We start from the raw sequence: 26,180 nt of genomic DNA, 5'->3' as shown, positions 1-26,180 counted from the left end.
TCATAACATTTTTAAGAAGGTACCATGCAATACGCTTTCATCACATTAATACCCACAACTAATTAAAAAGGCCCATTTTGACTGCCTACCACTCGTCCCGAGTTGAGCTAGTTTCGAGATTTGACCTCGACGAGTAGGATTAAACGAAAATTAACTCAAAAAAATTAGTGACGTTGATTTAAGTCAATCAGGTAAGTGACTCTAGTATTGATCTGGTTGGATGAATTATATGAGGTATGAACAACGTGTCCTTTGTGACCATGTGTCATACTTTGTGATTGCTTGATGCGTGTGATGTTATGATATGCTATAACAAAAGCTATGTTATCTTATGTGTGATACCATGAGACGATTATGTCATACTCTATGCAAGCATACACTTCATGTTAATGAGAAACGTTTACAAACAGAAAGGAGGCATGACTCGCATCGTACATTATTTCAAATTCTGGGGATCTCATACATTTTGTATGTTATCCGAGATATCACTCGCATTTATGTTGAAACACCAACTTCTGCATGTGATGTTGAGAGGGTAATTTCAAATCGGTTGCTAACCCAAGAGCTTGAAGCAGCAAAATCACCCACCAGGTCACATCGAGTTGCCACCATTCTAGGCCATGTCGAGCTGAATACTCAAATGCATGGTGGTTGTTGTGCCACCCTTCCCCAAATATAAGCAATGCCAATACCCTAAAAACCAATCGTTTCATTAGCTCATTTACTCAACGACAACAAAAGAAAACGTAACGTAAAAGCGAAAGAAACTTCGACGAACCAGTTGTTTCTTGACTGATCCCCGGTGTTCCATTGCTGGTTTCCCCACATGTGGCCGATAGAGTTTAGAGAGAATGTGACATGTTGAAAGCATACCGTTCTTACACCCTGCATTTATTCGATCCATTCAAACCATCAAATTATGCTCACTCAAAATTCAGGGTGGAAACCTCTCCTAGCAAACGTATTTTAAAAACTTATAGGAAAAGTCAAAAAATTTTTTTTTTAAGAGGACAATATCTACTGGTACTGGACTTGAGTTGTTACAAATGATATCAGAGCTAGACACGGGGGTGTGACAGTGAGGACACTAGGCCTCGAAGGGAGGAAGATTGTGAGATTTCACATCGATTGGAGAGCCCAAAAATATTAATATCTACTAGCGGTGTTCCTAAACTGTTACACTATCACTTACTTCAAAGGTAACCTACGAACAGTTTCCTTAAAAGTAAAATGATATTGTACGAGAAAAAATCTTACCATTCCCCATACGAGGAAGGGAAGCCCTCCGACAGCATAGAGGACAATTGCAAGACCAAAATGATGAAGAATGTATGTTGTACGAAGAAACCTATAAAAGGCCTGCTTTTGTAAATCTTCCACGTTGTTTGGTCTTCCATATTTCAAACATCCCACAAAAATATTTCTAAAACGCTTTCGTTTTCGATTCCTTTCCTCAAAATCTTCGACGTGTTTCGGACAAACTTTCTTAGTCAAACCATACGAATCAAATATCCATGCAATATGACCAAACCAAAATCCTTGTTTCGGACTGTGTGGATCTCTGTCTGTATCGACAAATTGATGATGATATCTGTGTGTGCTCACCCAATCAATTGGATCGCCCTATAATATCAAGCTAATACTTAATGAAAAAAAAAAAACGAGAAGGAAAATTAAACAACAAATGATTACGTACCTGAAGGGTAAGGACTCCAATATATGCGAAGGTGTATTCAAGCCATTTAGGAAGTTTGAAACTCTTGTGCGAGAGATGTCGGTGGTAGGAAAGCGTCAAACCGAAGAGGCCCGTGAAATTGTAGAGTAGAAAGGCGAGGCAGAAGGCTGACCAAGTGAAGTGAAATGGCGCCAAGAGACAAAGCAAATGCAAGACCAAAAGAAGACCAGCAGAACGTTTGTCCAAAGTTGTCCATCTTCTTTGAAAAAAGGGCCTTCCACGGGGCCTCACTGAAGCTATAGCCTTCTCATCGTTATTTTTATGTTCCACCTCCTTCGTTGCTGCCTCCATTTGAGGAGCAAGAGACATTAACGGCAAAGAGCAAAGGCAATCGAGGGCACCACTGCCTCAGCTCAAATGCTAGCTTTGTTCAGCCTTTATTTATAGTATAATGGGATGCAATTTGAGAAAATATCAAAGTTCACAACTTTCTCCGTCATTGATGAAAAATAACATAAATCTATTGTGACATACAAATATTCTAAAGGAAACCAAACATGAATTTGGTTTTGATTTCAATATATATATATATTTTTTAGCTTAATGCATGCATAGAAAGATAACTCTGAGATCCGACATAGATTGGAGTGGAAACGAAACATTTCTCAAAAGGGTGTGGAAACTTCTCTCTAGTAGACGCGTTTTAAAACTGTGAGGCTGACAGTGATACGTAACGAGACAAAGTGAACGATATATTCTAGCGGTGGACTTGAACCGTTACAAATAGTATCAGAGCGAGACACTGGGTCATATACCTTGGGCTCTCCGGAAGGGTGAATTGTGAGATCCCACGTAGCAGGAGAGAGGAATGAAGTATTCCTTCTAAGGCGTGGAAACTTCTCCCTAGCAGACTATTTTAAAATCGTAAAGCTGGCAACTATACGTAACGGGGCCAAAACAAACGATATCTGTTAGCGGTGGACTTGGGCTGTTATAGATGGTATAAGAGTCAAGCACCGAGCGGTGTGCCAACGAGGACGATGGGCCACAAGGGGACGGATTGTGAGATCCCACCCTATTTAAAAAATATATTTATTAAGAAGCATGAGAGAAAAAAGATATGTTTTTTTTTTAAAAAGAGATATTTATTAAGGAACATGAGAAAGATGGCGAAGGCAGAAGAGATACATGAAGGCACGTCAATTGAGGGCAATGTTAGAGATAAAGAGATAAAATAATGAGTAAACAAAGGAGATTTCGAGGACCATGTGGAACGATCTCCTCCATAATTTGGTGTACATATTTTCCCTGTGAGTTTCCAGATCGCTGTTGCCAAGCACACACCAGCTACGACACACGTTCGAGCTGATCACAACTGTTAATCCTTCAGTTATGATGGACTCGAACAACAATAAGCATCACGTTAAAATCATGAAATAACATAATCATGTATAAAAAAGTAAGAAGTTAGTAATCGTAGAACATTTCTTAAAGAAACTATTAATCACAGAGCATTTATAAGAGAAGATATTAAACATGGAGCATTTGTAGAACAAAAATTGTTAATATTTTTGTTTCTCTCAAGTATCCATCAATTTCCACCCCCAATTGGCAATCGCCCACTGCCTAATTCTGATACTATTTGTAATAGCCTAAGTCCACCGTTAGTAGATATTGTCCGTTATGTATCGTTGTCAGCATTTTAATTGTAAAATGCATTTATTAGAGAGAGATTTTCATATCGTTATTAGAGACGTGAGAGATTGAAGAAGATAGAGGGTTGGACCCATAAAGTAAGCTATGTACGTAGTAAATGCGAAGTTCCAAAATGGTGTGCTGTTTGACTTCAAAGATATTAAAGTAGAGCTTCCTCTATTATTTTTTAATTACAATCATGAAATGAGTACTGTTATATTGCATGGGTCAAATTATTACAAATTTATTCTAATATTTATATTCCATCATACCCTCTTCTTAATTTTCATGTTTCATAATTAACTACTCACTAACATGTTAAATTCCTTCATATAAATATTTGTATCCTTGATTTAACTCCAACAATATGAACACAAACAAAAAGTAACCAAATTCTAGTTGGTTAATGCTACTTGTTTTTATAATTGTCTCATCTTCTTTGCACGGCGAGTGGGTGTTTTAAGGGAATAACTCTGTAAGAATCTACATCAATGGGAGAGGGAAACGAATCATTTCTCACAAACGTGTGAAAACTTCTTTATAATAGACGCGTTTTAAAAACCTTGAGGGGAATTTCAAATAAGACAACATGTCTACTAGCAGTGAACTTGGTCTGTTACAAATGGTATAGAACCAGACATCAGACGGTGTGTCGATGCTGGACCTCGAAAGGAGGTGGATTGTGAGATCCAAGAGTATGTGTGAAAGGTTGAAATCAAAATAATGCCTCCTATCTGTGAAATTAATTTGGGATCTATAAATATTGAAACCCATCATGAGAGGTGCTTGGGTTTTTGGGGATACCCATTGATTTTGCAGCCTATACCCATCATCATCAATAATCCCAACCATTTTTCTGACCTAAATCAAATTCAGAATATCATTTTTGTAAACTTTACCTTTTGTGTAAACCTGAATTTACTATCTATTTTCATCATTATATGCTTTTAAAACGTTATCAAACCTTACCCTTTTAATCTATTTGTTCAACACGTCAAGAAGTAGGCCACACATATTGATTGATTGATATTAATAGGCCAACAAAACCCACCTCTTACATTCAATCAAAATCTCTCCATTTCAAAAGTGTTAGTATTAAAAAGAAACAACAATCCAAACTCCAAACTCCAATTAAATCAATATGGGTTCATATTGAATTGAAAATAATAAAGAACACCCTAACGATTTCATATTTAGTTTTTACATTTCAGTAGTTTGAAGAGTTACAATGATCGTAGGCGTAGACTGTAACAATCTAATCCCACAGCTAGTAGATATTATCTGGTTTAACACCCTCACAATTTTAAAACAGGTCTGTTGCGGAGAGGTTTCCAACTAACGTGGGATCTCACAATCAACCCTAAGAGGCCGACGTCCGCACACCGCATTGTGAGATCCCACATCGGTTGGAGAAGAGAACGAATCATTTGTTATAAAAGTGTGGAAACCTTTCTTTAGTAGACGCAATTTAAAACTGTGAGGCTGACAACGATACGTAACGGGTCAAACCAGACAATATCTGTTAGTGGTAAGATTGGGTTATTACATAGAGACCTGGAGTTTGCGGTGAATAACAAATTTCTCTTTATGATAGCGTGTATGAGTAGCATTCTGAAGTTCAGCAAAAAAGAGACGAGGAACTGAGTCTACGTTTTATTGGATTACGGACCACAAGAGCTTGAGTTATAGGAAAAGACCCACACAAATTCTTATAACGTACATATTATTGTTCACACACTTCTTGCTCGAAATATAAATACTTTAGGATAATATCGTAGTTTTTTGTTTTGTTCCCTACATTATTCTTAAACATACCCCATACATATTACATAACCATAGAGAAATAAAAGGCATGAAAATTTGAGAGAGATTCAACACATTTATGATCATCACTCGCACTTAGGTTGCATCGCCAATTTCTGCATGTGATGTTGAGACGGTAATTTCACATCCGTTGCTAACCCCATAGCTTCAAGAACCAAAATCACCCACCAAGTCACATCCAGCTGCCACCATTCTAGGCCATGTCGAGCTGAGTACTCAAATGCATGGTGATTGTTGTGCCACCCTTCCCCAAATATAAGCAATGCCAATACCCTAAAAACCAATCGTTTCATTAGCTCATTTACTCAACGACAACAAAAGAAAACGTAACGTAAAAACGAAAGAAACTTCGACGAACCAGTTGTTTCTCGACTGATCCCCGGTGTTCCATTGTTGGTTTCCCCACATATGGCCTAAAGAATTTACCGCGAATGTGATATGTTGAAAGCTTACGATCCTCACTCCCTACATTTTTTCAATCAATTCAAACCATTACCATTCACTTTTCCAATCAATTTTTTTTTTTTTTTGTTGAGGATTGTTGGGAGAGGAGTCCCACGTCGACGAATCAAGAGATTGATCGTGAGTTTATAAGTAAGGAATACATCACCTTTTGCGAAAACCAAAAGTAAAGCCATAAGTGACACAATATCTAACACTCAAAAGTGTGAATAAATATGAAATTATTATTATCGAAGATAATACATAGCACATAAATATTTAAGTGTACTACTAATTTAATTGCAGAAATAAAACTAACCGACTCCTAATAAACTAGCAATAAGTTGCACTAAATTAGGACAATAAGAGCTTATGCAGACAATATTCATATCATTGTGGAGATCCGTGATTCCTAACATTCTTTAGGTTCATGTTAGCAACTTTGATAGCTATATGTTTTTATGTTAATATTATGTTTTTTTATTTTATATTATATTGTTATGAATTCCTATGCACGATCATTATAAGAAAATCCACGTACGAAACATTTTAACCCTAAAAGTAAAATGATATTGTATGAGGAAACAATCTTACCATTCCCCAAACGAGGAAGGGAAGCCCTCCGACAGTATAGAGGACAACTGCAAGACCAACATGATGAAGAATGTATGTTCTTCGAAGAAACCTATAAAAGGCCTGCTTTTGTAAATCCTCCACATTGTTTGGTCTTCCATACTTCAAATATCCCACAAAAATATTTCTAAAAAGCTTTCGTTTTCGATTTCGACTTCTTTCCTCAAAATTTTCAACGTGTTTCGGACTAACTTTTTTAGTCAAACCATACGAATCAAATATCCACGCAACGTGACCGAACCAAAATCCTTGTGTTGGAGTGTGTGGATCTCTTTCAGTATCCACAAACTGATGATGATACCTATGCGTACTCACCCAATCAATCGGGTCACCCTATAAAATCACATCAAAACAAAGGCTTAAGAATCCCAAAGGAAAAGGAGAGAATGGTAAACGACGTAGGATTAACCTGATAGGTATGGACGCCAATATAAGCGAACGTGTATTCAAGCCATTTGGGAAGTTTGAAACTCTTGTGCGTGAGATGTCGGTGGTACGAAAGTGTCAAACCGAACATGCCCGTGATAATGTAGAGTACAACGGCAAGCCAGAAGGCTGGCCAAGTGAAGTGAAATGGCGCCAAGAGACAAAGCAAATGCATACCCAAAACAGCAACAGCAGTACGTTTGTCTACACTTGTCCATTTTCTTTCGAAAATCGGCCGTCGTCCCGACCTCACCGGAGCTTCATCTTCGACCGCCATAGCCTTCTGATCATTGTTTCTATCTTCAAGGTCTTCCATTAGAGGAGCACGGTACGTTAATGGCAGAGAGCAAAGACAAGAGAGAGTATGGGACTTTGGAAGAACCACTGCCTCAGCTCAAATGCTCAAATGCTCAAATGCTTCACCCTTTATTTATAGTAAAAAGGGGTTTCATTTTATTATTATTTTTTTTAAAATTAAATGGTTTGTATGCAATTTGAGAAATTATGGTGTGGGGTAGGTGAGTGGTTTTAGAAGCTATATGGAAGAAGAAATTTAAAATAACTTGCTCAATCCAATTTATGGTTAACAACACATAATTGAAATTTGTTTGTTTATTTATCAAATATAATGGGAAAATTTTGATAAGGCCACCCAACAATTCTCTATAAATGAGCTCACAATAAGTCAAAGATTTGAATGTAACAGTCCAAGCTCGCTTTGACTTATCACGTGTCGCTGTCAACCTCACGATTTTAAAATGCGTATTTTAAGGAGAGGTTTCCACACTTTTATAAGAAATGTTTCGTTCTCCTCTCTAACCGATGTGAGATTTCACAGTCCACCCATTTGGAAACCCAACGTCAGCGTTGACATTCAATGTCTATCTCTAATACTATTTCTAATAACCCTAAGTCACCGCTAGCACATATTGTCCATTTTTATTCGTTATGGATCGTTGTCAGCCTCAGTTTTAAAATGTGCGTACTAAGGAGAAGTTTCCACACCCTTATAAGAAATGTTTCGTTTATGAAATCTTACCGTGAAATTATAGACGGACATCCTTTAATTAATTGTTCCTTAGGTCTTTAAAAATAAGGTAAGAAGGTGAGTGTCTACAAATGTTGATCAAAGAAAAAGAGCTCATTTTCAGGTCTAAGATATTGATAGCTGCCCTATTAATTTCTACATCATCTCAACTAGATATGCCAAAAGTTCCCACCTAACAATAAGGTGGATGGATCTTCTCTCAACTTCTTCCATATCTCTTCTTTTTCCACTTCAAATGTGGACTATAGCAATACAAAAATGATATCAAAGGAACTTCTTAAAGTTCTTGATCAAGATAAACTATATACACCTTTATAAGGAATGTTTCGTTCCCCTCCTTAATCAATATGGGATCTCAAAATCTCCTTGTCTTGGGGATTCTAGCGTTCTAGTTAGCACACCGCCCAATATCTAACTCTGATACCATTTGTAACAGTCAAATTCACCACTAAAACGCGTCTACTAAAGAGAGGTTTTCACATCTCTGCTACCAGTGATCTAAGCCGTTACATCCTCTCTCTCACCGATATGGAATGTTACGCATCCATGTCGAAAGGGGTGAGCTCACTAAGAACTTTGGGAAATGGATGGCTGGGAAGATGACAAATTAGGTGAAATGGAGCATGTGCAAAAAGTTGAAAACAAAATAGAGCATTAAATAACCCTCCATCTGTCAAATTAATTAGGATCAAAAAAAAATTCAAACCCTTCATCTCACACCTGCTTAGGGTTGGGAGGCTACCCATTTAAACCATTTCAAACCTATATTTTGGATCATATGTAATTGTGTTCATATTACATGTTTCGTTTTAAACTATATACTTTCATTGTGACATGTTGTTAATATAGTAACACAAAATTAAGTTCAACTTAATATTTTATAAACATAAACAAAAATATAATATAAGGTTCAAACATGATTTTAGAAAAATAAAACTTTAATACTAGAACATAGCTTACATCATTTGTAGTGGTTGAAATAGTCTTCATTTATTTCGATAACTACTCATAATAGTTTTGGAGACAACAAAATACTTCTTAAATACACGTGTCTAATTTGTTTTAAAGCATGCAACAACGTAAACGTCGTACAAACGAAACCACTAATTTTAGCTAAGTGATGTCCACGTAAATAAATGGATAATTAATAATAATAATAATAAATATTGCTGTCTCCTCACTCATCTCAACTGTATGCACCAAATAATTTCTCCAAATATTTGTGTAGGTGTAGCTGGGTTTTAAATGATTAGGTCATAGGGTTACAATATGTTGCAGTCTAAGCTCACGGCTAGTACATAGTATTTACTTTGACCTGTTATGTATTGGGCCAAAGTAGATATTGTGTGTTAACGGTGGACTTGAGCTGTTACAAATGGTATCAGAGCTAGATATCGAGTAGTATGCTAGCGAGGACGCTCTGTCTCCCAAAAAAAGTGAATTGTGAGATCTTACATCAGTTGGAGAAGAAAATAAAGTATTCTCTATGAGTGTATGAAAACCTCTCCATAACACGCACATTTTAAAATCATGAGAATGACAGGTAACAAGCCAAAATAGATAATTTAAGAAATTAGGGGTGTAATAAAGACGTGTAATTAAAAATAATTAAAGAAGATGTGTAATTAAAGAAATTTTAAGGCAGTTCATGTATCAGGTGTGAGCTGGGAAAAATGAGGCACCATTTAATTTATATGATATAGAAACTAGGCTAATTATGGCGTTGTTATTCATTTATGATATCATTTTATTGAGGATGGGAAAGAGGTTGTTGGAGTTTAGTACAAAATCGCCTTTTTCTTGTCGTCGTGGAATTCTTGAAAGATCCTTCTAATTCACGCAACACTAGGTAGATCCAAAATAAGATGTGAATTAATCAAAATAATACTACAATCTTGCTCTCGTCTCTCACTTTCATTTTTCGTTGATTCTTCTTGCTCTTGTCGATCCCTTTCATTGTCTTTGGATCACGTGACCGACCCATTCACTAGAGTATGTTGGGCTGGAATACCTCTATTCCGATCCCATCTTTGATTTATGATCTTTGGGCCTTCCCGCTATCAGTCCCCCCAGTGCAAAAGACTGACTTCTTTCCCGCTCAAGTTGATAGGGTAGGAATTCCTAGAAGAGTCTCGAAGGTCATTCTGTCATCAGTGGAAAAGCATGTGTGATACATATGCTCTATCACATGACATTCGAGTAAAAGAGGGGTACATAAATGAACCGAGACAAGGAGAACAATCCTAAAATTATGATGACTAAGAAAAAAAACTTAAAAGAAATGAAAGTTACTACTTATACCAACAATATACACCTTATTTTTTCCGTGGCTCAATAATAAGAATTTCATGGTTAAACATCATTTGCGAATCCACTCAACCACAATATCATAAAATTTGTCCGCTCGATTTTAACCTATTTTTATTGTTGTATTTTTTTATTTTTATTTTTTTAAAGATTTTTTATAAGGACCTAAATTTTTAAACAAATGGCAAAAATTCTAAAAAACCAATATTAAAAGGAATGATAAATAAGATATAAACTTTATTCGTTAAGAATCATATATTTTTCTTTTCACGATCCCATCGAATAAACATAAAAGCAATAAATTTAAAAATGAAGTAAATTAATTTTAAATAAAAGGCCGAAGGTAGCATTGGGCCTTGGACTTTACACTATTTGATGCTGGCCCACTCTGCAACTTAATTAGAACGCCTCGGTAAGAGATAAACCAAGATTAAACGAATTTAATAATATATCCTTTGCATAGAAAATAAATTTAAAATATGAATTAATAAAATAAAAGGCATTAACCATGAATTGAAGATAAAAATATAAAGTCCAACATACTAATTCAAATTGTCCTCCAATGGGATCTTTTGTCCTAATAATCTGTGGTTTGGGGTGAACAGAACCAATTATGCAAAGGTTTTAGCTAACTTAGTGTCCTCAATGTTCTTCCTCTGGCTGGCTTCATAATAATGCCCCGCAAGCGAGTCGAAAAGAATCCCGGCTCCCACGCCCACCGCCAAGTCAATCGTATAGTGACCTCGAGTACCCAACAATCTAATCGCTTGGAGGAGGTTGAGGAAGTCGAACATCCAAGCCATCCCCCACCGTCGCATCCGCCGCATGTCGAGCGATGCTATCACCGATCCCGCCACGTGACCAGAGAAGAACAAGAAGAACGACACGTTTCCCACCGGAAAATCCATCTCCGACCCAAGAAATCCCTACATTTTGTTGGATTATGAAAGTCACACATCGGCTAATTTAGGGAATGATCATGGTATGCTCAAAGTGGAGCATATCATAACATGGTATCAGAGTCATGCACTAAAACTTAGTCGTGCCAATAGATTGGTAAATCCTCAAATAACGAACAAAGGACTCCAAAAGAAAAAGAGTCAAGCCTCCTAAAAAGGCAGTAAAAAATGACTAAGACTTCAAAGAAGAGAATCTCGATTAAGGGAAGGCGTACTTTGTTCGAGGGGAGGTGTTGGATTATGAAAGTCCCACATCGACTAATTTAGGGAAAGTTCATAGGTTTATAATCAAGGAATACTCTCTTCATTGGTAACGAGGACTTTTGGGGAAGCTCAAAGCAAAGTCATGAAAACTTATGCTCAAAATAGACAATATCATACCCATTGTGAGGAGTCTTACACATTTTAAAACCAAAATCAAGTAAATGCCTGAGATTGTCGAGCATAATAGAGCATGACCATGGCACAACACACACCTGAGGGAGTGGAAGTTGGGTGGAATAGCCGAGAATGCCACGGCAAGTGAACATGAACAAGGCCGAAATGGTGGCCCTGGGTCGCCCTTCGATTAGCCAACTCCATAATATATATGTTGTTTGCATTCCCACAAACACCTACAATTTTTCATCCAAATAATTAAAATTATTTTTAAATTTTTTTAAATTTGATTCTAAAATAAATCATTAGAAAATTATAACAATTGCACAGAACTCAGAAAATAAAAAGAAATTAATAATTCAGGCATGCATTAATATAAGGACGATAATTGATTGGGCGAGTAAAGTTGGGAAAACAAAAGGCTAACCGTGTTCAGAGCCGCTAGCAGCGTATTCAGCTCTGGCCACGAGGACAACACGCGATGCACCGGGCGCGTGAGCGCAAACCCCAAATCGAACGGTGGAGAAGCCGGCGGAACCATCCGGAGAGTGTACTCCACGCCCATAAAGAACAACAGACCCATAGCGAAAACGCACGGTATCCAGTGATACCTCGCCACGTGTGCCACATCTTCCACCGTCCATCTCATACACGACGCCTTCCGGAACCCTTTATAATAGTACCCGCCGCCATCGCCGCTGTGGAAATCCTTGTTCGTCATCTTCCCTCCCTCGTTTCCGTTTCCGTTTCCGATACCGTTACCGTTGCGGCTATCTATTCTATGCCGGAGATTGCCGGTTAGAGTTGTTGCAGCACCGTTGGATGCCATCGGAGATCGCGGAGGAGCGCATTGAAGGAAGGGTGGGAGAGTTTTATAGATCGGGGTTTGGTGGCGGAGGTATCGAGGAAGAGGATGGGGATGGGGAAATTTCAGAGATCTCAGATTTTTCTTAAAAATGTGAGGGGGAGAAAATGGCGAATTCTTAATGATAAAGTAGGTGAGAGATTGGTGTTCCGTGGTTGAGCGATGGATAATTAATTGAAACCCTAGTCTTTACAGTGTAACAACTCAAGCCCAAGCCCGCTAATGTATCATCTCATCAGTCTCACAGTTTTAAAATATATCTATTAGTAAGAGATTTTCACACTCTTATAAAAAATAGTTTATTTTCCTCACATACTCAATTGTTGATAATAGACTCGCTTGGTTTATCCAATTTTTGTTTCCTAGTTGCCTTTAATGCACCCATGTGCACTTTTAAGTAAAAATAACATTTCTAAATTAAGAATATTTATTATTATTATAATAATAATAATAACAATAATTACGCTATTTAGATGGTTTAGTATTTTAATTATACTAATTTTAGGGTTCAGTTGTAATAATTCCGTGGTGGGCTATATAATCTTTTGTTTCAATTAGAATTATGTAACAAAAATTGATTAGTTTAATTACTTAATATGACATAAACGTGTTTCAAATTTCAACTTTTTTATTTAGAATATTAGCTTTCAATATTGTGAGAAAATGAAATTATTAAAATTGTTTTTTTTTTAAATTAAAAAAATAATTTATTCAAATTGTTAAGAGGCAGACTTCATGGGGCCCACCACTAGACAAAAAGACTATTACTCAAAATTTCCACGTCATTGGTGGGAATAATTATTGACACTCCACATTTTACATGTGAATTTTTCATTTTTAAAAAAATAAAAAAATATTAAATTAATAAAAATATCATTAAATAATTTCACACAAAATTCTTAATGAACATGATGATATTCCTACCAATAAAAACTTTTTGTGGATTAGGGAACGAAAATAGTATTCCAGTAATTATTATTATTTGAATTTGTTTTTTCTCTCTTTTATCTTTTATTTATTTCTCTTTCTTCTCAAACACCAAATCCAACTACGGATAATGGCATCCAATGGAGTCTTGCCGCGTGTACCACACTCTCCACCCTCCATCTCACACACAAATCGTGATAATACTGTTACGGGTGCCGTCGCCTCAATCCTTATGTAATTTGGAATTTAGCATCATACTCATTCATTCGTTTATAAATTTAATGTTGATGAATTACACGCCATCATCTTGTATTTAAATGCATTGAATTCGAATAAATTATTCAATTAAATCGTCTATTCATATGGTATACCGTAGATCACATGAAGCCCCACACTAGGAACCGTGAGGGTGTGTACAATATTCTTTTCAAAATAACATGTTGAATAGATTGTTAAATAAAAGCTACACATTTATGATCAAATTTTCATAATTATGATTTGGTACGTCCTATATATATATTATTCTCTAATCATTAACTTGAACTATATATATCATATATGTATTATTCTTAATATATTAAGAGTGGGCACTCCAAAGAATGCATGTGAAGATGAACTATTATTAAATCTTTATTGTATTCTTTTTGTTAAATTCTTTAATTAATTTCTTTTTCCTAAGAGGATTTCGGTGTAAAGCATACAAACATAAATATATAGAGATAGGGAGGGCTATCAGGTCAGGTTTGTATTTGAGACAGAAGTGAAAGCCTAATAGCTCTAATCATGTCCGACAAAGAGATCAGCCCAAGCAGCAAACCATGTTCATCAGTCACCCAAATTCTATGCACATGTTTCGACACTACCTTCTCCATCACTTCCTTCATCGAGCTCTCCTCTCCGCACGTCACTAGTTCTCGCCCTCCCGCTGTCGTCCCCTCCAGCAGCGCGCTCTTCCCGATCGTCTCCGTGAACTCCAATGCCGTTTGCTGCAGCCACGTCTGCAGCGTCGCGAGGTGACACCCTCTCAGATCCGTCGCCGAAAACGTCCCACCTAGCTTCCTTCCTCTTCCCTGAGAGGATTAACAATGTTAAGAATCACAAATCTACACAATGGTATAGTATGATATGATATTGTTCACTTGGACATACGGTAAAAAGCTGGGTGTGGGTGTGGTCGCCGCCGAGCTGTGTGCTTCTAACAATAGGAACAGCATTGAGAAAGCTAGATTTCATGCACTTTATGGCTTCGATTACTTTGGTTTTATCTGTAATGGCCATAACATTTTCATTAATGGCTCCCATTTCCTTCACACTTTGTCCCAAAGTCTGTTGCATTTCTGGGATTTGTCGACTTAGAAACCTCAACACGTCCATTTGTGTCAGCATTCTGTAGCTGGATGCCGACTTGACCAGCTCCACCCCAGCCGCCTCCCCATCGATGGGCACCATCGCCCGGTGGATCCCCATGCTGAATAGCTCCATACACTCTAATATGCTGTCAACAACATCGTCAATACCCCAAACCAAAAAACATAATCACCACATTCCCAATCAATTATCAAATCACTATTCATCATAATATATTAAATAAATAAATAATATTTTATTTAAAAAGCTCGGTTAAACATTATTGAGATGAGTCCCACCTTCGTTAATTTAGTGGAAGATCATGAATTTATAAGTGAGAAATACTATCTCCATTGGAATGAGACGAAATACTATCTCCATTGGAATGAGACGAAATACTATCTCCATTGGAATGAGACGAAATACTATCTCCATTGGAATGAGACGAAATACTATCTCCATTGGAATGAGACGAAATACTATCTCCATTGGAATGAGACGAAATACTATCTCCATTGGAATGAGACGAAATACTATCTCCATTGGAATGAGACGAAATACTATCTCCATTGGAATGAGACGAAATACTATCTCCATTGGAATGAGACGAAATACTATCTCCATTGGAATGAGACATTTTGAGGAGCTCAATGAATTTATAAGTGAGAAATGCTATCTCCATTGGAATGAGACATTTTGAGGAGCCCAAAGCAAAGCCATGAGAGCTTATGCTCAAAGTGGACAATATCATACAATTGTGGTTGTGGACCGTCGTGATTCTTAACATGGTATCAGATCCATGACCTAAACTTAACCATGTCAATAGAATCCTCAAATATCAAACAAAGAACTATGAGCTTCGAAGGTGTAGTCAAAAGTGACTAAAGTGTCGAACAAATGTACAAATGGTACTTTGTTCAAGAGCTCTAGAGATAGGAGTCGAGAGCTCCCTAAGCCTCAGGAGAGGATTGTTGAGGATTATTAGGAGTGAATACCACGTTGATTAAAAAGATATTATATTCTAACCTATTAAATATTGGAATATATTATTTGAGTAAGAACATTATTATGACTAGAAAACGTTAGGATAATTCAGCATAATCTCTAAATCAAACAAACCTGGTGTTGGGGCTCAAAGTCCAGAGACTCAACCCTTCAACGTTATTACCAATAATCGATGACACCGGAACCGCCATCTTCCGTTCGAGATCGACGAGATCAGGACCATCCTCCTCGCCAGCAATATGAGCCAAGATATCAAGCATGGTCACCATCCCAATATAGTGCTTTCTAAGAACCCCAGTCTGCTTATCAGTCTCCATGATCATGGATCCACCGGCACCGATCCATTGGCCAGGCGGCGCCGCCACGGGGACCGCCACAACGCGGTTCGCGACGAGAACGTTCATTGTGTGAGCGAGAGAGGCTGAATACGGCACCTCCACCAACCGCTTGTTGTCCTTCATCAGATCTTTCACCTTCTTCTCTCCGATCGCCCGGGCCTCCGCTTCCCTCGCCGTCTGTTGCATTCTCTTTTGATTTTTTTTTTTTTTTTTTTTTTAATACCTTTTCGGTGGATTTTTTTTTTTTTTTTTTTTTAATTTTTAATTTTCTTTTGGACGTTGTGATTTGGGAAATTGAGGATTTTGTAATGGGTGTGGATGGGAAATTAGAAAAGAAAGCTTTCAGGTGTCGACCTCTCAAGGGCTTCGCTTGCATGGCGGTCGTGTATTCGACACGTACCTAACCCTATTATTAGTAATTTTATAATTATTTTCTTTGTACCTTTTTATTTTTTATTTTATTTTAACAAAATTATAAATAAATAAAAAAACAATCTTTTTTTAAATCTTTTATTGGAATAAATGAAATATATTTTAAATAAATAAAAAAAAAAAAAAAAAGGAAGCCTTCAGATTTTGCAATGGGCCCACGTGGAGGGCCCAATTCACCAAAGCCCAAGGCTGAAGCTCGAAAATCCCGTGAGCTCCATAAATAAGAATAATTAATAACATTCCTCCCTATCTTGTTACAAATCCTCCCCCTTCCAATTCTCGTGACCCAATAAATTCTCAAAAAAAACACTATAAATTCCCAAATTTGCCCTTTTCTTCTTCAAATTCCTCCAATGGCGGCCTTAATTCAAATCTCCCATCTCCTACTTTTCATCCTTCTCTACTATCCTTCCCTCTCTGCTTCATTCACCGTCATTATGTCTGACTCCGGCGCTCCCTCTGCCCTTGTCGACGGCCCTCAATCCGGCTTCTCCCTCCATAACGCCGCCGTCCGTACCGACCCCGCCGAACAATCCGCCGTCTATGATATCATGTCCGCCACCGGCAATCCCTGGGCCACCCAAATCCCCGACGTCTGCGGCGGCCGCTGGCACGGTATTGAATGTATGCCTGATAATCACAATCTCTTCCATGTTGTTTCTCTCTCTTTCGGGTCGCTCTCCGACGATACCGCATTTCCGACCTGCGACCCGACCCGATCCACTATTTCTCCTTCTCTCGCTAAACTCCCCCATCTTCGGACGTTGTTCTTTTACCGTTGTTTTACTGATAATCCGCAAATTGTCCCTTCGTTTTTGGGCCAGTTGGGCCCTTCCTTGCAGACTTTGGTCCTACGAGAGAATGGGCTTATTGGCCCAATTCCCAGTGAATTGACTAATTTGACCCGGCTCAAGGTTTTGGATCTTCATGGGAATAACCTAAACGGGTCGATTCCGGTTGGCTTGAACCGGTTGGTTGGTCTGAGGTCGTTGGATTTGAGTTGGAATAAGTTGACCGGTTCGATCCCGAGTTTGGGGTTGGATAATTTGAGAATACTCGATTTGAGTCAAAATATTTTGACTGGTTGGATTCCGAATAGGATTCTAACATGTCGGTCTCTGATTAAATTGGATTTAAGTCGTAATAGCTTGATGGGAGTAATTCCCGAATCCATTACCGAGCTTAAGGATCTCGTACTTTTGGATTTGAGTTATAATCAAATCTCGTGTCCACTTCCAACATCACTTCAGCATTTGAGCTCGTTAGAGGTTTTGATCTTGAAAGGAAATCCAATGGGTTGTACCATGTCTAATGATCTATTTGACGGCATGTTGAGCTTGATGACGTTGATTCTTTCTAATATGGGCTTTCACGGACCAATTCCTAGGTCTTTGGGTCGATTACCCAATCTTCGAGTCCTACATCTCGATGCCAACTACTTTAACGGTTCAATCCCCTCAAACTTTCAAGATTTGAGAAACCTCAACGATCTAAGACTCAACAATAACATGTTAACCGGACGAATCCCACTGCAGAAACAAACGATTTGGAAGATGAAGAGGAAGCTTACATTATACAATAACTCAAACTTGTGTTACGACTCTAAGACTGGAGTTATCGACATGTCAACCTCACCATATAGTGTCGGTATCGGTCCATGTAATGGCCCTAATTATGAACCAAGTCGAACCGTACAACACGTTTCTAAAGGTAAAGAAAATGTAACTAGAAGTGATACATCGCTCGGGACACGTCGTACAAGCTCTATTCTAGTTTGGCTGTTTCAACTAACTACTTGTATTTGGCTCATCATTAAATTATTATAACATAAAGTGTAAGATAAGGCTTATTTGTTTTATTTTTTTCCTTTTATCTTTGGGCCCAGTAAAGTTTTGTGTCACGTGGGCCTGACCCATTAGGTGGTAATTTAATTTAATAAAAAAATAGGGTAACAGGTAGCATATAAAGTAATATGAATATGTTTATTATAAAGACTAAATATATTAATAAATTTAGTGATTTAAATGGTATTTTAATTTGTTAATTATTATTGTTGTTGTTTTTTTGAAAATGATTTGAAATATATAATTAGAATCCCCAAAAAAGACAAAAGAACAGAGAGAGACAGATATGAAGGCGTGAAGAAGACTACAGGCGCGCCTCCACTCTCTCTCTCTTCTCTCTCTCTCTCTAAAAAACGCTCTCATTCGTCGTCGTCTGAGCCTCTCTGTCTTGGAAGCCCAACACTCGGTGAGCTTCTCTTTTTAACTGTTTGACAGCCAAATTCAAAATCAAAATCCCATCAAACAGAACCCATTTCCCTTTTACTCTTTTCAAATGTTTGTTTCTTCCTCTATTCCTTTACGATTCGCATCTCTAGTGTTTTCTACGTTCTGCGTACAAATTAAGAAACAAGAAGCTTAGTTCTTCTTTAGTGCAAGTGGGTGTGATTTGGCTCCGTGTTCATGGCCTTTCGCGCGATGTTTTGCTGTGGAATTGGTTCTCCACGGTACGTTTAATACTTGAAACTCTGTGTTCATTTACTTCATCAAGTTATTTGGTACTGATATGGAATGTTTGGGCTACCTTTCTTTGACATTTTCCCCCCTTTTCTGTGCCCCTTTTTTGTTATCGCTTAAAATCTTTAGTTTTCTGGAAATCTGATGTGTATTGTATTGGGTTGGAATTTGGGGCTCGGGTCTGACTTTGAACTTGCGAGATATTGTTCAAACTTCTAAGGGGAATTTTATCGAGCACTTTGTGGGCATGATGTTTTGGGAGGAAAGAGTTACATAAGAGTTTTAGTGAACTTTGATTCTTCATCTGATTGTCCTGATTCATATGATTGAAGGTTTTGTTTGTTGACTGTTTTATTGTGCAGGAAAGGAAGAGGGAAGAAACATCAAACATGGAGGGTGTTTTCATTGAAGGAGTTACACTCGGCCACAAATAATTTCAATTATGATAACAAGCTTGGAGAAGGAGAATTTGGTAGCGTTTACTGGGGTCAGCTTTGGGATGGATCACAAGTAATCAATGCCTTAACTTTTCTCAATACAAACTCTAGTGTCATTATTTGCTCAATAATCATCCAAGGAAGCCTATCTTATCATATTTCATCTTATCATTGATGTGACATAGATTCTTTGATTTAAGTTTTAAATTTGGAATATTCCTTCTCAACATGTTTCAAGGAAATTGTGCACCTTTCTTGATTGTTCCAAACTTACCCAGTCATTTTAGCACCATTTAAGTACTTATTTGCTTGGTTTTAAACTAGTTGTAAGCGATTGAGTTAGGATCTCGCCTGTGCTGAATAATCCATTGGATGTAGTAGAGTCTTTCAGATTCAAGAGGTGAAGTTTACACTTCTTTGAAACTTCATGTACATGCTCTGTATCATGTAAAATTTTCCAGATGTTTGTCGCATGATCGTGAAAGGATGGTGTAACGACCCAAGCCCACCACTAGCAGATATTGTCCTTTTTGGGCTTTCCCTTTCGGGCTTCCACTCAAGGTTTTAAGTCGTGTTTGCTAAGAAGAGGTTTTCATACCCCTTGTAAAGAGTGTTTTGTTTCCCTCTCCAACCGATGTGGGATCTCACAATCCACCGGGGGCTTAGCGTCCTCGTTGGCACTCGGTCCCTTCGTCAATCGATGCCCAGCGTCCTTGTTGACACATTGCCTCGTGTCCACCCTCCTTTGGGGCTCAGCCTCCTCGCTAGCACCTAGTGTCTGCCTCTGATACTATTTGTAACAGCCCAAGCCCACCGCTAGCATATAGTATCCTCTTTGGACTTTCCTTTTCAGACATCCACTCAAGGGTTTTAAAACACGTCTGCTAGGGAGAGGTTTTCACACCCATACAAAGAGTGCTATGTTCCTCTTGGATCTCGTAGATGGTGACGAGGGCTGTTTGGTTGGTTTGGTACTGCTTCTATCAAGAAAATTCTTCTCTTGTTCTGTTTGGTTTCTTGGCAGCAGAATGTTACTCTTCGTGATAATTTCTATTGTGTTCATGATAATATAGGATTGACAATATATTGTTGCTAGCTAAGTGTGCTTTCGCTTGAGAGGCTTAAATGTTTATGATAAGGAGTTAATACCATACAAGGAATCTTGGTTGTAAATTAATCCCTCTTTTGCATACTTCTAGGATTGGAATACCATATCAGTACTTTGAACATGTTAAGATTATTTGTATTTTGAGTTACAAAAACTGCAACCGATTCTGAATGAAATGTTTTTGCAGATTGCAGTTAAGAGGTTGAAGGTTTGGAGCAACAAAGAAGACATGGAATTCTCTGTTGAAGTCGAGATCCTGGCCCGAGTTCGGCATAAGAATCTATTGAGTCTACGTGGCTATTGTGTTGAAGGGCAAGAGCGTTTGATCGTGTACGAGTACATGCCCAATCTAAGTCTTCTCTCCCATCTACATGGGCATCACTCTTCAGAATCCCAACTCGATTGGAAACGTCGTATGAAAATCGCTATCGGGTCTGCCGAGGGAATTGCGTAAGTAGACACATCTTCATTGTATCTTCCATCATTCTTCACATTTTAACTCTCCTAATATTGTTTGATCCAGCTATCTTCACCACCAAGCAACTCCACGTATAATTCATCAAGACATCAAACCAAATAACGTTTTGCTCGATCCAGACTTCCAAGCTCGTGTAGTCGACTTCGGGTTCGCAAAACTCATCCCCGATGATGCAACACATGTAACAACAGGAGTCAAGGGCACACTCGGATACCTCGCTCCAGAATACGGTATGTCAGGGAAGGCATCAGAGAGTTGTGATGTATATAGCTTCGGCATTCTCCTGCTCGAGCTCGCAACCGGAAAGAAACCTCTTGAGAAGTTGAGTGCAACAACGAAACGCACAATCACTGAGTGGGCACTGCCAGTAGTAGTTGAGAAAAAATACAACGAACTTGCAGATCCAAAGCTAAATGGAGAGTACAATGCAGACGAGCTAAAGCGAGTCGTCCTCGTTGCACTCAGTTGTTCCCATTCACGGCCTGAGAAACGTCCCACCATGCTCGAAGTCGTAGAGCTCCTAAAAGGAGAATCAAAAGAGAAGATAGCCAAGTTAGAAGATGATGAACTGTTCAAGAGCCATCAAGTAGGTGCAGCACAAACTATAGAGACAGCAGCAGCTGGTGAAGATAGCTCAGACTTGATATCAGAAGAAAAGGATTCAAAAGAGAATTCAACACCAAACCCACATGAGAATAGCAGCTAAGTCTTCTTCCTTCTTCCTTTTTTCTTTCCCCATTTTCCCTTTGGAGGCTCTGGCTGTCACTTACAAAAGCATGTCAGAGTGGTAAATTTGGGTACTCATTATGATTCTCAAGCATTGTTTTATGAGTGCAGCTGAGATTTGTATGATTTGTTTTGGCTCTTTTTGTTCTTATTTGTGTGTGTGTGTATGTATTGTATTGTATTGTAAGTGGCATCAAACTGTATCCAACTTTCTGGGTTCTCTCTCTGTGTGCATGTACAGACTTCTTGCTTTCATTTTGTTTGTTTGTTTTGTTGTTTTAGGAAGGAGAAGATTCGTTTCACAGACTTGTATTAAAAGTATTAGATTAAACAGATCTGTCGATTTCATAGAACCAAAGGAGTAGAAGCATTCCAAGTCAGTCGTAAAAGTCACCTCGAGCTTTTGGAGTTTGTTGTCTACTTTTAATTTAATTAATCACTCGTCCAATATTTCGAAATTGTTACGATTAAACTTTGAAAAAGAAAAGGTCGAGTTGAATTGTTTGATTGTTATAATCGAATCTATTTTATAAAATAAATATTTTTTTTAAGGTAAGCTACATTTTTTTTTTCTTTCTCGTAATTATTTTATCGAATAAATATTTGATTATTTTTCATGAACTATTTACAAAAGTGTGAACAAAGGTAAATAAAAACTTTACCAATATTATTTTTCTAATTGGCTAGAATAATATAAATTTTACATTTTTCACTCAGAAAATGAGTCGGGTAAAATTGTGGAGGTTAACTTGAGTCGTTTAAAGGTCTTTAAACTTTTATATTTCTATCGATTATATACTTTGAAAGTATCAAATATTCCTTTAAACTTCACTTTTGTGTACAATAAGCCATTGAATTTTCAATTTTATGGTTGAACAAAAACATTAAAATGAAAATAAACAGGGAAATGACATAAATAAAATAAAATAATGTCTTATTCTAACTTAAGGCTACGAAAAGATGAAATTCATCTACCATAACACAAGTTTTCATGGTCTTCAACATGCCATCACTGTCATCCATATAAAGGTGTCTTGCCTTTACGTAAGCAAAGTTCATATCAAAACCAGACACCAAGCTATGTATCAACGGGGAAGCTGTCCCTTAAGAGAGGTAAATTTAGAGATCTCACATCAGTTGGAAAAGAGAACAAAATATTTTTTTTTAAGGGTATGAAAACCCATCTTTGAACAACGTATTTTAAAAGCGTGAAGTTGACATAATGGACTAAAGCTGACAATATCTATTAATGGTGGTCATGAACGGTTTACCTTTTCCCTCTTCTCCTCGGCCTCCTCACACCGATGTACTAGACCAAAATCTAAAGTAAGTAGGTCTTCTTGCTTTGCCCAAACCTTTCCTCTCTCCATATGATGAAGCCTTCCATAAATTCAAAAGGAATGGATAAAGAGAGAATTAGATACCTTCATTAATTTCCCCACCATATGAAACAAAACATTATTCCATCTTTGATATATATGTATATATTTTTTTTCTTTTCCAAAGTACTTTGAGGAGAAAAGGTAAAGCTATGAATATTAGATATATAATAATTTTCGAGTAAACTTTTTATATAAATATATTAGATATAAAATTATATTTAGCAAAATAATAATAATAATAATAAAAAGAGTAACTAATTAGAGGGGCCACCTTGTACACATGGCGGGAGAAGGGCGCGAGTAGGAGGATATAAGACTTAGCGAGTACCGGCACTCGCGCGTGGAAATTTCTGGATTTAAAAGTAAAATTGTTAGCGCGAGTCCATATGTAAAAGGAAAAACCTCCTCCATTGTGTAACGGTCCTCTCCTCTCTATTTGAAAGCTCAGAACCAACCAACAAACAAACTTCCCCGAAATCCCTCCATTTTTCTTCCCTCGTCTTTTCCGATTTCAAATTCTCGATCTCACTCGAACCCTAGCTGGCTTCAGAGCCCTAGGATGCGAAGGATTGGCGGTCCCCGAGAGAGGAGTAAGATCGGTAACTTATGGCGTTTCAACCGCTTCATTGATAACCGGTGCTTGGCTCCGCTTACGCTCGACGGAGACGGTGATGTTGACGCTCTCAGACGGCGGCCTTATCGGTTGCTTCCTCGGCTGGAGCTCATTGATCTCTTTGTCCTCAAGCTCGACGGCTCTGTATTTGGTGATTCCTTTGCCATTTCTGTCCTCTTCTTTCATTCTTTCTTTTTTTACTCTGTTTCTTGCAAGAAATCAGAACTATATCATGTATGAACTTCGCTTTTTCTTCGAGATGAACTATCGTTTGCTATTTAGGTGGTCGAGATGAAACTTGAAAGCGGCATGGAAACGGAAAGTGCTTAAAGATAACCTTCTTAAGAATTAAGAGAATAGAATCGATTACTTTTATGAGAACACTGTAGTGGAAAGTGTTTGAAAAGAGTGACTAATTAAAGTGTAATGGCTTATGGCGAATATGACTAAGATAAATGCGATATCAAGAAAAGTAACTCTCGTTATTCCTTTACATTATTCCTCTTTTTCCCCCTGCTTTATAGCTGTGGAGAACGTGTACAGTGAAAATAACCAAATATTTGAAGCTACTCGTTCTTTGTATTGCTACAATTACAGTATTATTAACTATAATTTGCATGGATTTCGTATGGTTTGGCTATCCAGGTGTTCGTGTAGCACGCAATGGTACAGTAGCAGATCTAAAACAAGCGATAGAGGAAGTTTTTGATTCACCCGGGGCGAGCGATCACTGCAAGATTACATGGTAGTATTGACCATCTTATGAGACTTGTGACTAATTTTACCACCTTGATTTTGTTTTTGTTTCTTTTGGGAGGTTTGTAATTTTATTTGAGTTTTGCATGAATGCATGTGCTCGTAGGTCACTTGTCTGGGGACATTTCTGCTTATGTTATGAAGGCGAAAAGCTTATTGATGACAAGGCATACATTAGAGTTGTAGGCATCAAAGATGGTGATCAGGTGTGACAATGTAGTGATGTGTCTCTTGCTTGTTTATTGAGTTGAATACTGCTGCTCTGTAGCTTTTAATGTTTTGCCCTCGTATATTATGCAGCTTCAGTTTATTAGGCATATGTCTATCAACTGTCTACCAATGAAGAGAGATAGGAAAAACCAAGCCGTTCCTTGCAAAACAGTGTTGTTGTAAGTTGTTCTTTCTTATGGATACAGTAGCACATGCGTCTGTTTCTTACAAAACGGTGTTGTTTGGTGTTGTTCTTTTTAGTGGCTGCACTAACACATGGCACATGCACAAGTATGCCAATCCACGGGCAGATACCATTCTAGTTTCTGAATGCAATTGCTCAATTTGATGGTTTATTTACTTGACATGAATTAGGGATTAGTTAATGAAATCTTTTATAGGAATCTTTCACAAAATTCTCAACCATTAGAAGAATGGTTCGTTATTAGACCATGATATTTGATTCATCAAATATAGCATTATTGAATACTCTTTGATGATGTAGGCTTTTTTTTTTTTTTTTTTTTTTTTTTTTTTTTTTTCTTTTAGTTTGTAATCTAATCTTTTGCCTTAAAGAAAAAAAAAAAAAAATCACGAGTCAACAATTTGTTCAGAATCATTTCCAAAATAAAATTTCCATTGTTTCTATTTCACATTTTCAGTAATGCAGTTGTAATCTCTGTTGCATTTCTCATTTCTACAAATAAATAGCATCCATACTCATCATTAGACTAGCCTTTATCATCTAGGACTTACCATCCTTAATTTCTGTTGCTCAGTTCAATAGAAGACGAATTTCTCAATATTTGCTTCTTACTCTGTTCTACTAGATATTTAACTTTTACTTCCCATAAAGTCTGCCAGCAGAATCAAAATCTATTGAAGGGAATCAAGTAGCTGGTCAAGGCGATCCCGTGAATTATGAAGTTCACGAGGACGGTTCCAACCAGGAGGAGATTCCTATGGCTGGATTTCAGCTAGCAAATATCTTTAGAGGACGGCTATTATATTCCAAGATATGGGGGTTTTTTAGAAGTGCATCAGAAGGCAGGAATAGGCCTTCTTCCGGTTTCTGCATTACTTGACTTAGCAAATGGACATGGAATAACACAAGCTGCAAGGTAAATTAGCCTAGCCATTTGAAGTTATGAAACAATTTGTGTGCTATTCTCTGTCTTTTGTTTGCCATTAACTAAGTGGCCACCGGAACTAGGATGTGCAGAGATTGAAACTTTAGCATTTGATTTATGAACATGACAAGTTAGATTCTAGAATAAAGAAGTGAGAGAGAAAAGATTGACTCTGACATGTATATATCAGACTGGATTTGTTGTTGGATGTTTCTGTATGAAGTTCTTTTACTTCCCTTCCAACTCTCCTCTTTCAATCTCCTGTGGTTCCACTGAACTTAGAAGCAATTTTCTTAAGTTAATGTGGAGAGGAAGTAAGTATTTTTAAGGACTTCGTGACTTTTGAGTTTGTTTCCAAAGTAATTTTCATGGTTTTAGAACAAAATTTCAAGTGAAATTGTTTCAAGCCCTGTTCTTGTATTTGATTTGTTTTCATGGAGGACGACTAGTTTCTAAAAACCATTGAAGTTGTTATTTCTTTCTAAAACTAATGGACGTGTGAGTAGTGATTTAAATATAAA

The 26,180-nt window shown here is 37.5% G+C and overlaps 7 protein-coding genes across 7 annotated transcripts; 3 read left to right on the top strand and 4 right to left on the bottom strand.

Annotated features, from left to right (window-relative positions):
- Positions 1-441: 441 nt before the first annotated feature.
- Positions 442-2,175, bottom strand: LOC111788508 (palmitoyl-monogalactosyldiacylglycerol delta-7 desaturase, chloroplastic-like). Its single transcript, XM_023668844.2, has 4 exons — positions 1,697-2,175; positions 1,258-1,623; positions 779-885; positions 442-693 (listed from the first exon to the last, which is right to left on the bottom strand). Exons 1-4 carry the CDS (start codon positions 2,042-2,044, stop codon positions 486-488), a joined length of 1,029 nt encoding a protein of 342 aa, XP_023524612.2. The 5' UTR covers positions 2,045-2,175; the 3' UTR covers positions 442-485.
- Positions 2,176-5,001: 2,826 nt separating this feature from the next.
- LOC111787475 (delta-9 acyl-lipid desaturase 1) lies at positions 5,002-7,083 on the bottom strand. Its single transcript, XM_023667444.2, has 4 exons — positions 6,678-7,083; positions 6,230-6,601; positions 5,553-5,659; positions 5,002-5,467 (listed from the first exon to the last, which is right to left on the bottom strand). Exons 1-4 carry the CDS (start codon positions 7,008-7,010, stop codon positions 5,260-5,262), a joined length of 1,020 nt encoding a protein of 339 aa, XP_023523212.2. The 5' UTR covers positions 7,011-7,083; the 3' UTR covers positions 5,002-5,259.
- A 3,428-nt stretch (positions 7,084-10,511) lies between these two features.
- LOC111789357 (phosphatidylcholine:diacylglycerol cholinephosphotransferase 1) lies at positions 10,512-12,398 on the bottom strand. Its single transcript, XM_023670107.2, has 3 exons — positions 11,814-12,398; positions 11,485-11,622; positions 10,512-10,975 (listed from the first exon to the last, which is right to left on the bottom strand). The coding sequence occupies exons 1-3, from the start codon at positions 12,213-12,215 to the stop codon at positions 10,661-10,663; spliced, it is 855 nt and encodes a 284-aa protein (XP_023525875.2). The 5' UTR covers positions 12,216-12,398; the 3' UTR covers positions 10,512-10,660.
- A 1,459-nt stretch (positions 12,399-13,857) lies between these two features.
- On the bottom strand, positions 13,858-16,076 carry CBSX4 (Cystathionine beta-synthase (CBS) family protein). Its single transcript, XM_023669785.2, has 3 exons — positions 15,645-16,076; positions 14,328-14,673; positions 13,858-14,248 (listed from the first exon to the last, which is right to left on the bottom strand). The coding sequence occupies exons 1-3, from the start codon at positions 16,052-16,054 to the stop codon at positions 13,916-13,918; spliced, it is 1,089 nt and encodes a 362-aa protein (XP_023525553.2). The 5' UTR covers positions 16,055-16,076; the 3' UTR covers positions 13,858-13,915.
- A 513-nt stretch (positions 16,077-16,589) lies between these two features.
- TMM (Leucine-rich repeat (LRR) family protein) lies at positions 16,590-18,488 on the top strand. The gene has a single exon (XM_023669734.2). It carries the CDS (start codon positions 16,654-16,656, stop codon positions 18,124-18,126), a length of 1,473 nt encoding a protein of 490 aa, XP_023525502.2. The 5' UTR covers positions 16,590-16,653; the 3' UTR covers positions 18,127-18,488.
- Positions 18,489-18,558: 70 nt separating this feature from the next.
- LOC111789061 (PTI1-like tyrosine-protein kinase At3g15890) lies at positions 18,559-21,794 on the top strand. The gene is made up of 4 exons (XM_023669700.2): positions 18,559-18,809; positions 19,182-19,329; positions 20,552-20,814; positions 20,888-21,794. The coding sequence occupies exons 1-4, from the start codon at positions 18,766-18,768 to the stop codon at positions 21,546-21,548; spliced, it is 1,116 nt and encodes a 371-aa protein (XP_023525468.2). The 5' UTR covers positions 18,559-18,765; the 3' UTR covers positions 21,549-21,794.
- Positions 21,795-23,361: 1,567 nt separating this feature from the next.
- LOC111789062 (Ubiquitin-like superfamily protein) lies at positions 23,362-25,902 on the top strand. The gene is made up of 5 exons (XM_023669701.2): positions 23,362-23,714; positions 24,209-24,308; positions 24,426-24,525; positions 24,620-24,708; positions 25,386-25,902. Exons 1-5 carry the CDS (start codon positions 23,510-23,512, stop codon positions 25,612-25,614), a joined length of 723 nt encoding a protein of 240 aa, XP_023525469.2. The 5' UTR covers positions 23,362-23,509; the 3' UTR covers positions 25,615-25,902.
- The last annotated feature ends 278 nt before the right edge of the window (positions 25,903-26,180 follow it).

The sequence above is a fragment of the Cucurbita pepo genome, chromosome 2 (genome assembly GCF_057944985.1).
Source record: "Cucurbita pepo subsp. pepo isolate OVF chromosome 2, ASM5794498v1, whole genome shotgun sequence".
NCBI lineage: Eukaryota > Viridiplantae > Streptophyta > Magnoliopsida > Cucurbitales > Cucurbitaceae > Cucurbita > Cucurbita pepo.
Note: the sequence above shows the minus strand (reverse complement) of the source record. Positions and strands in the feature narration are given on the sequence as shown.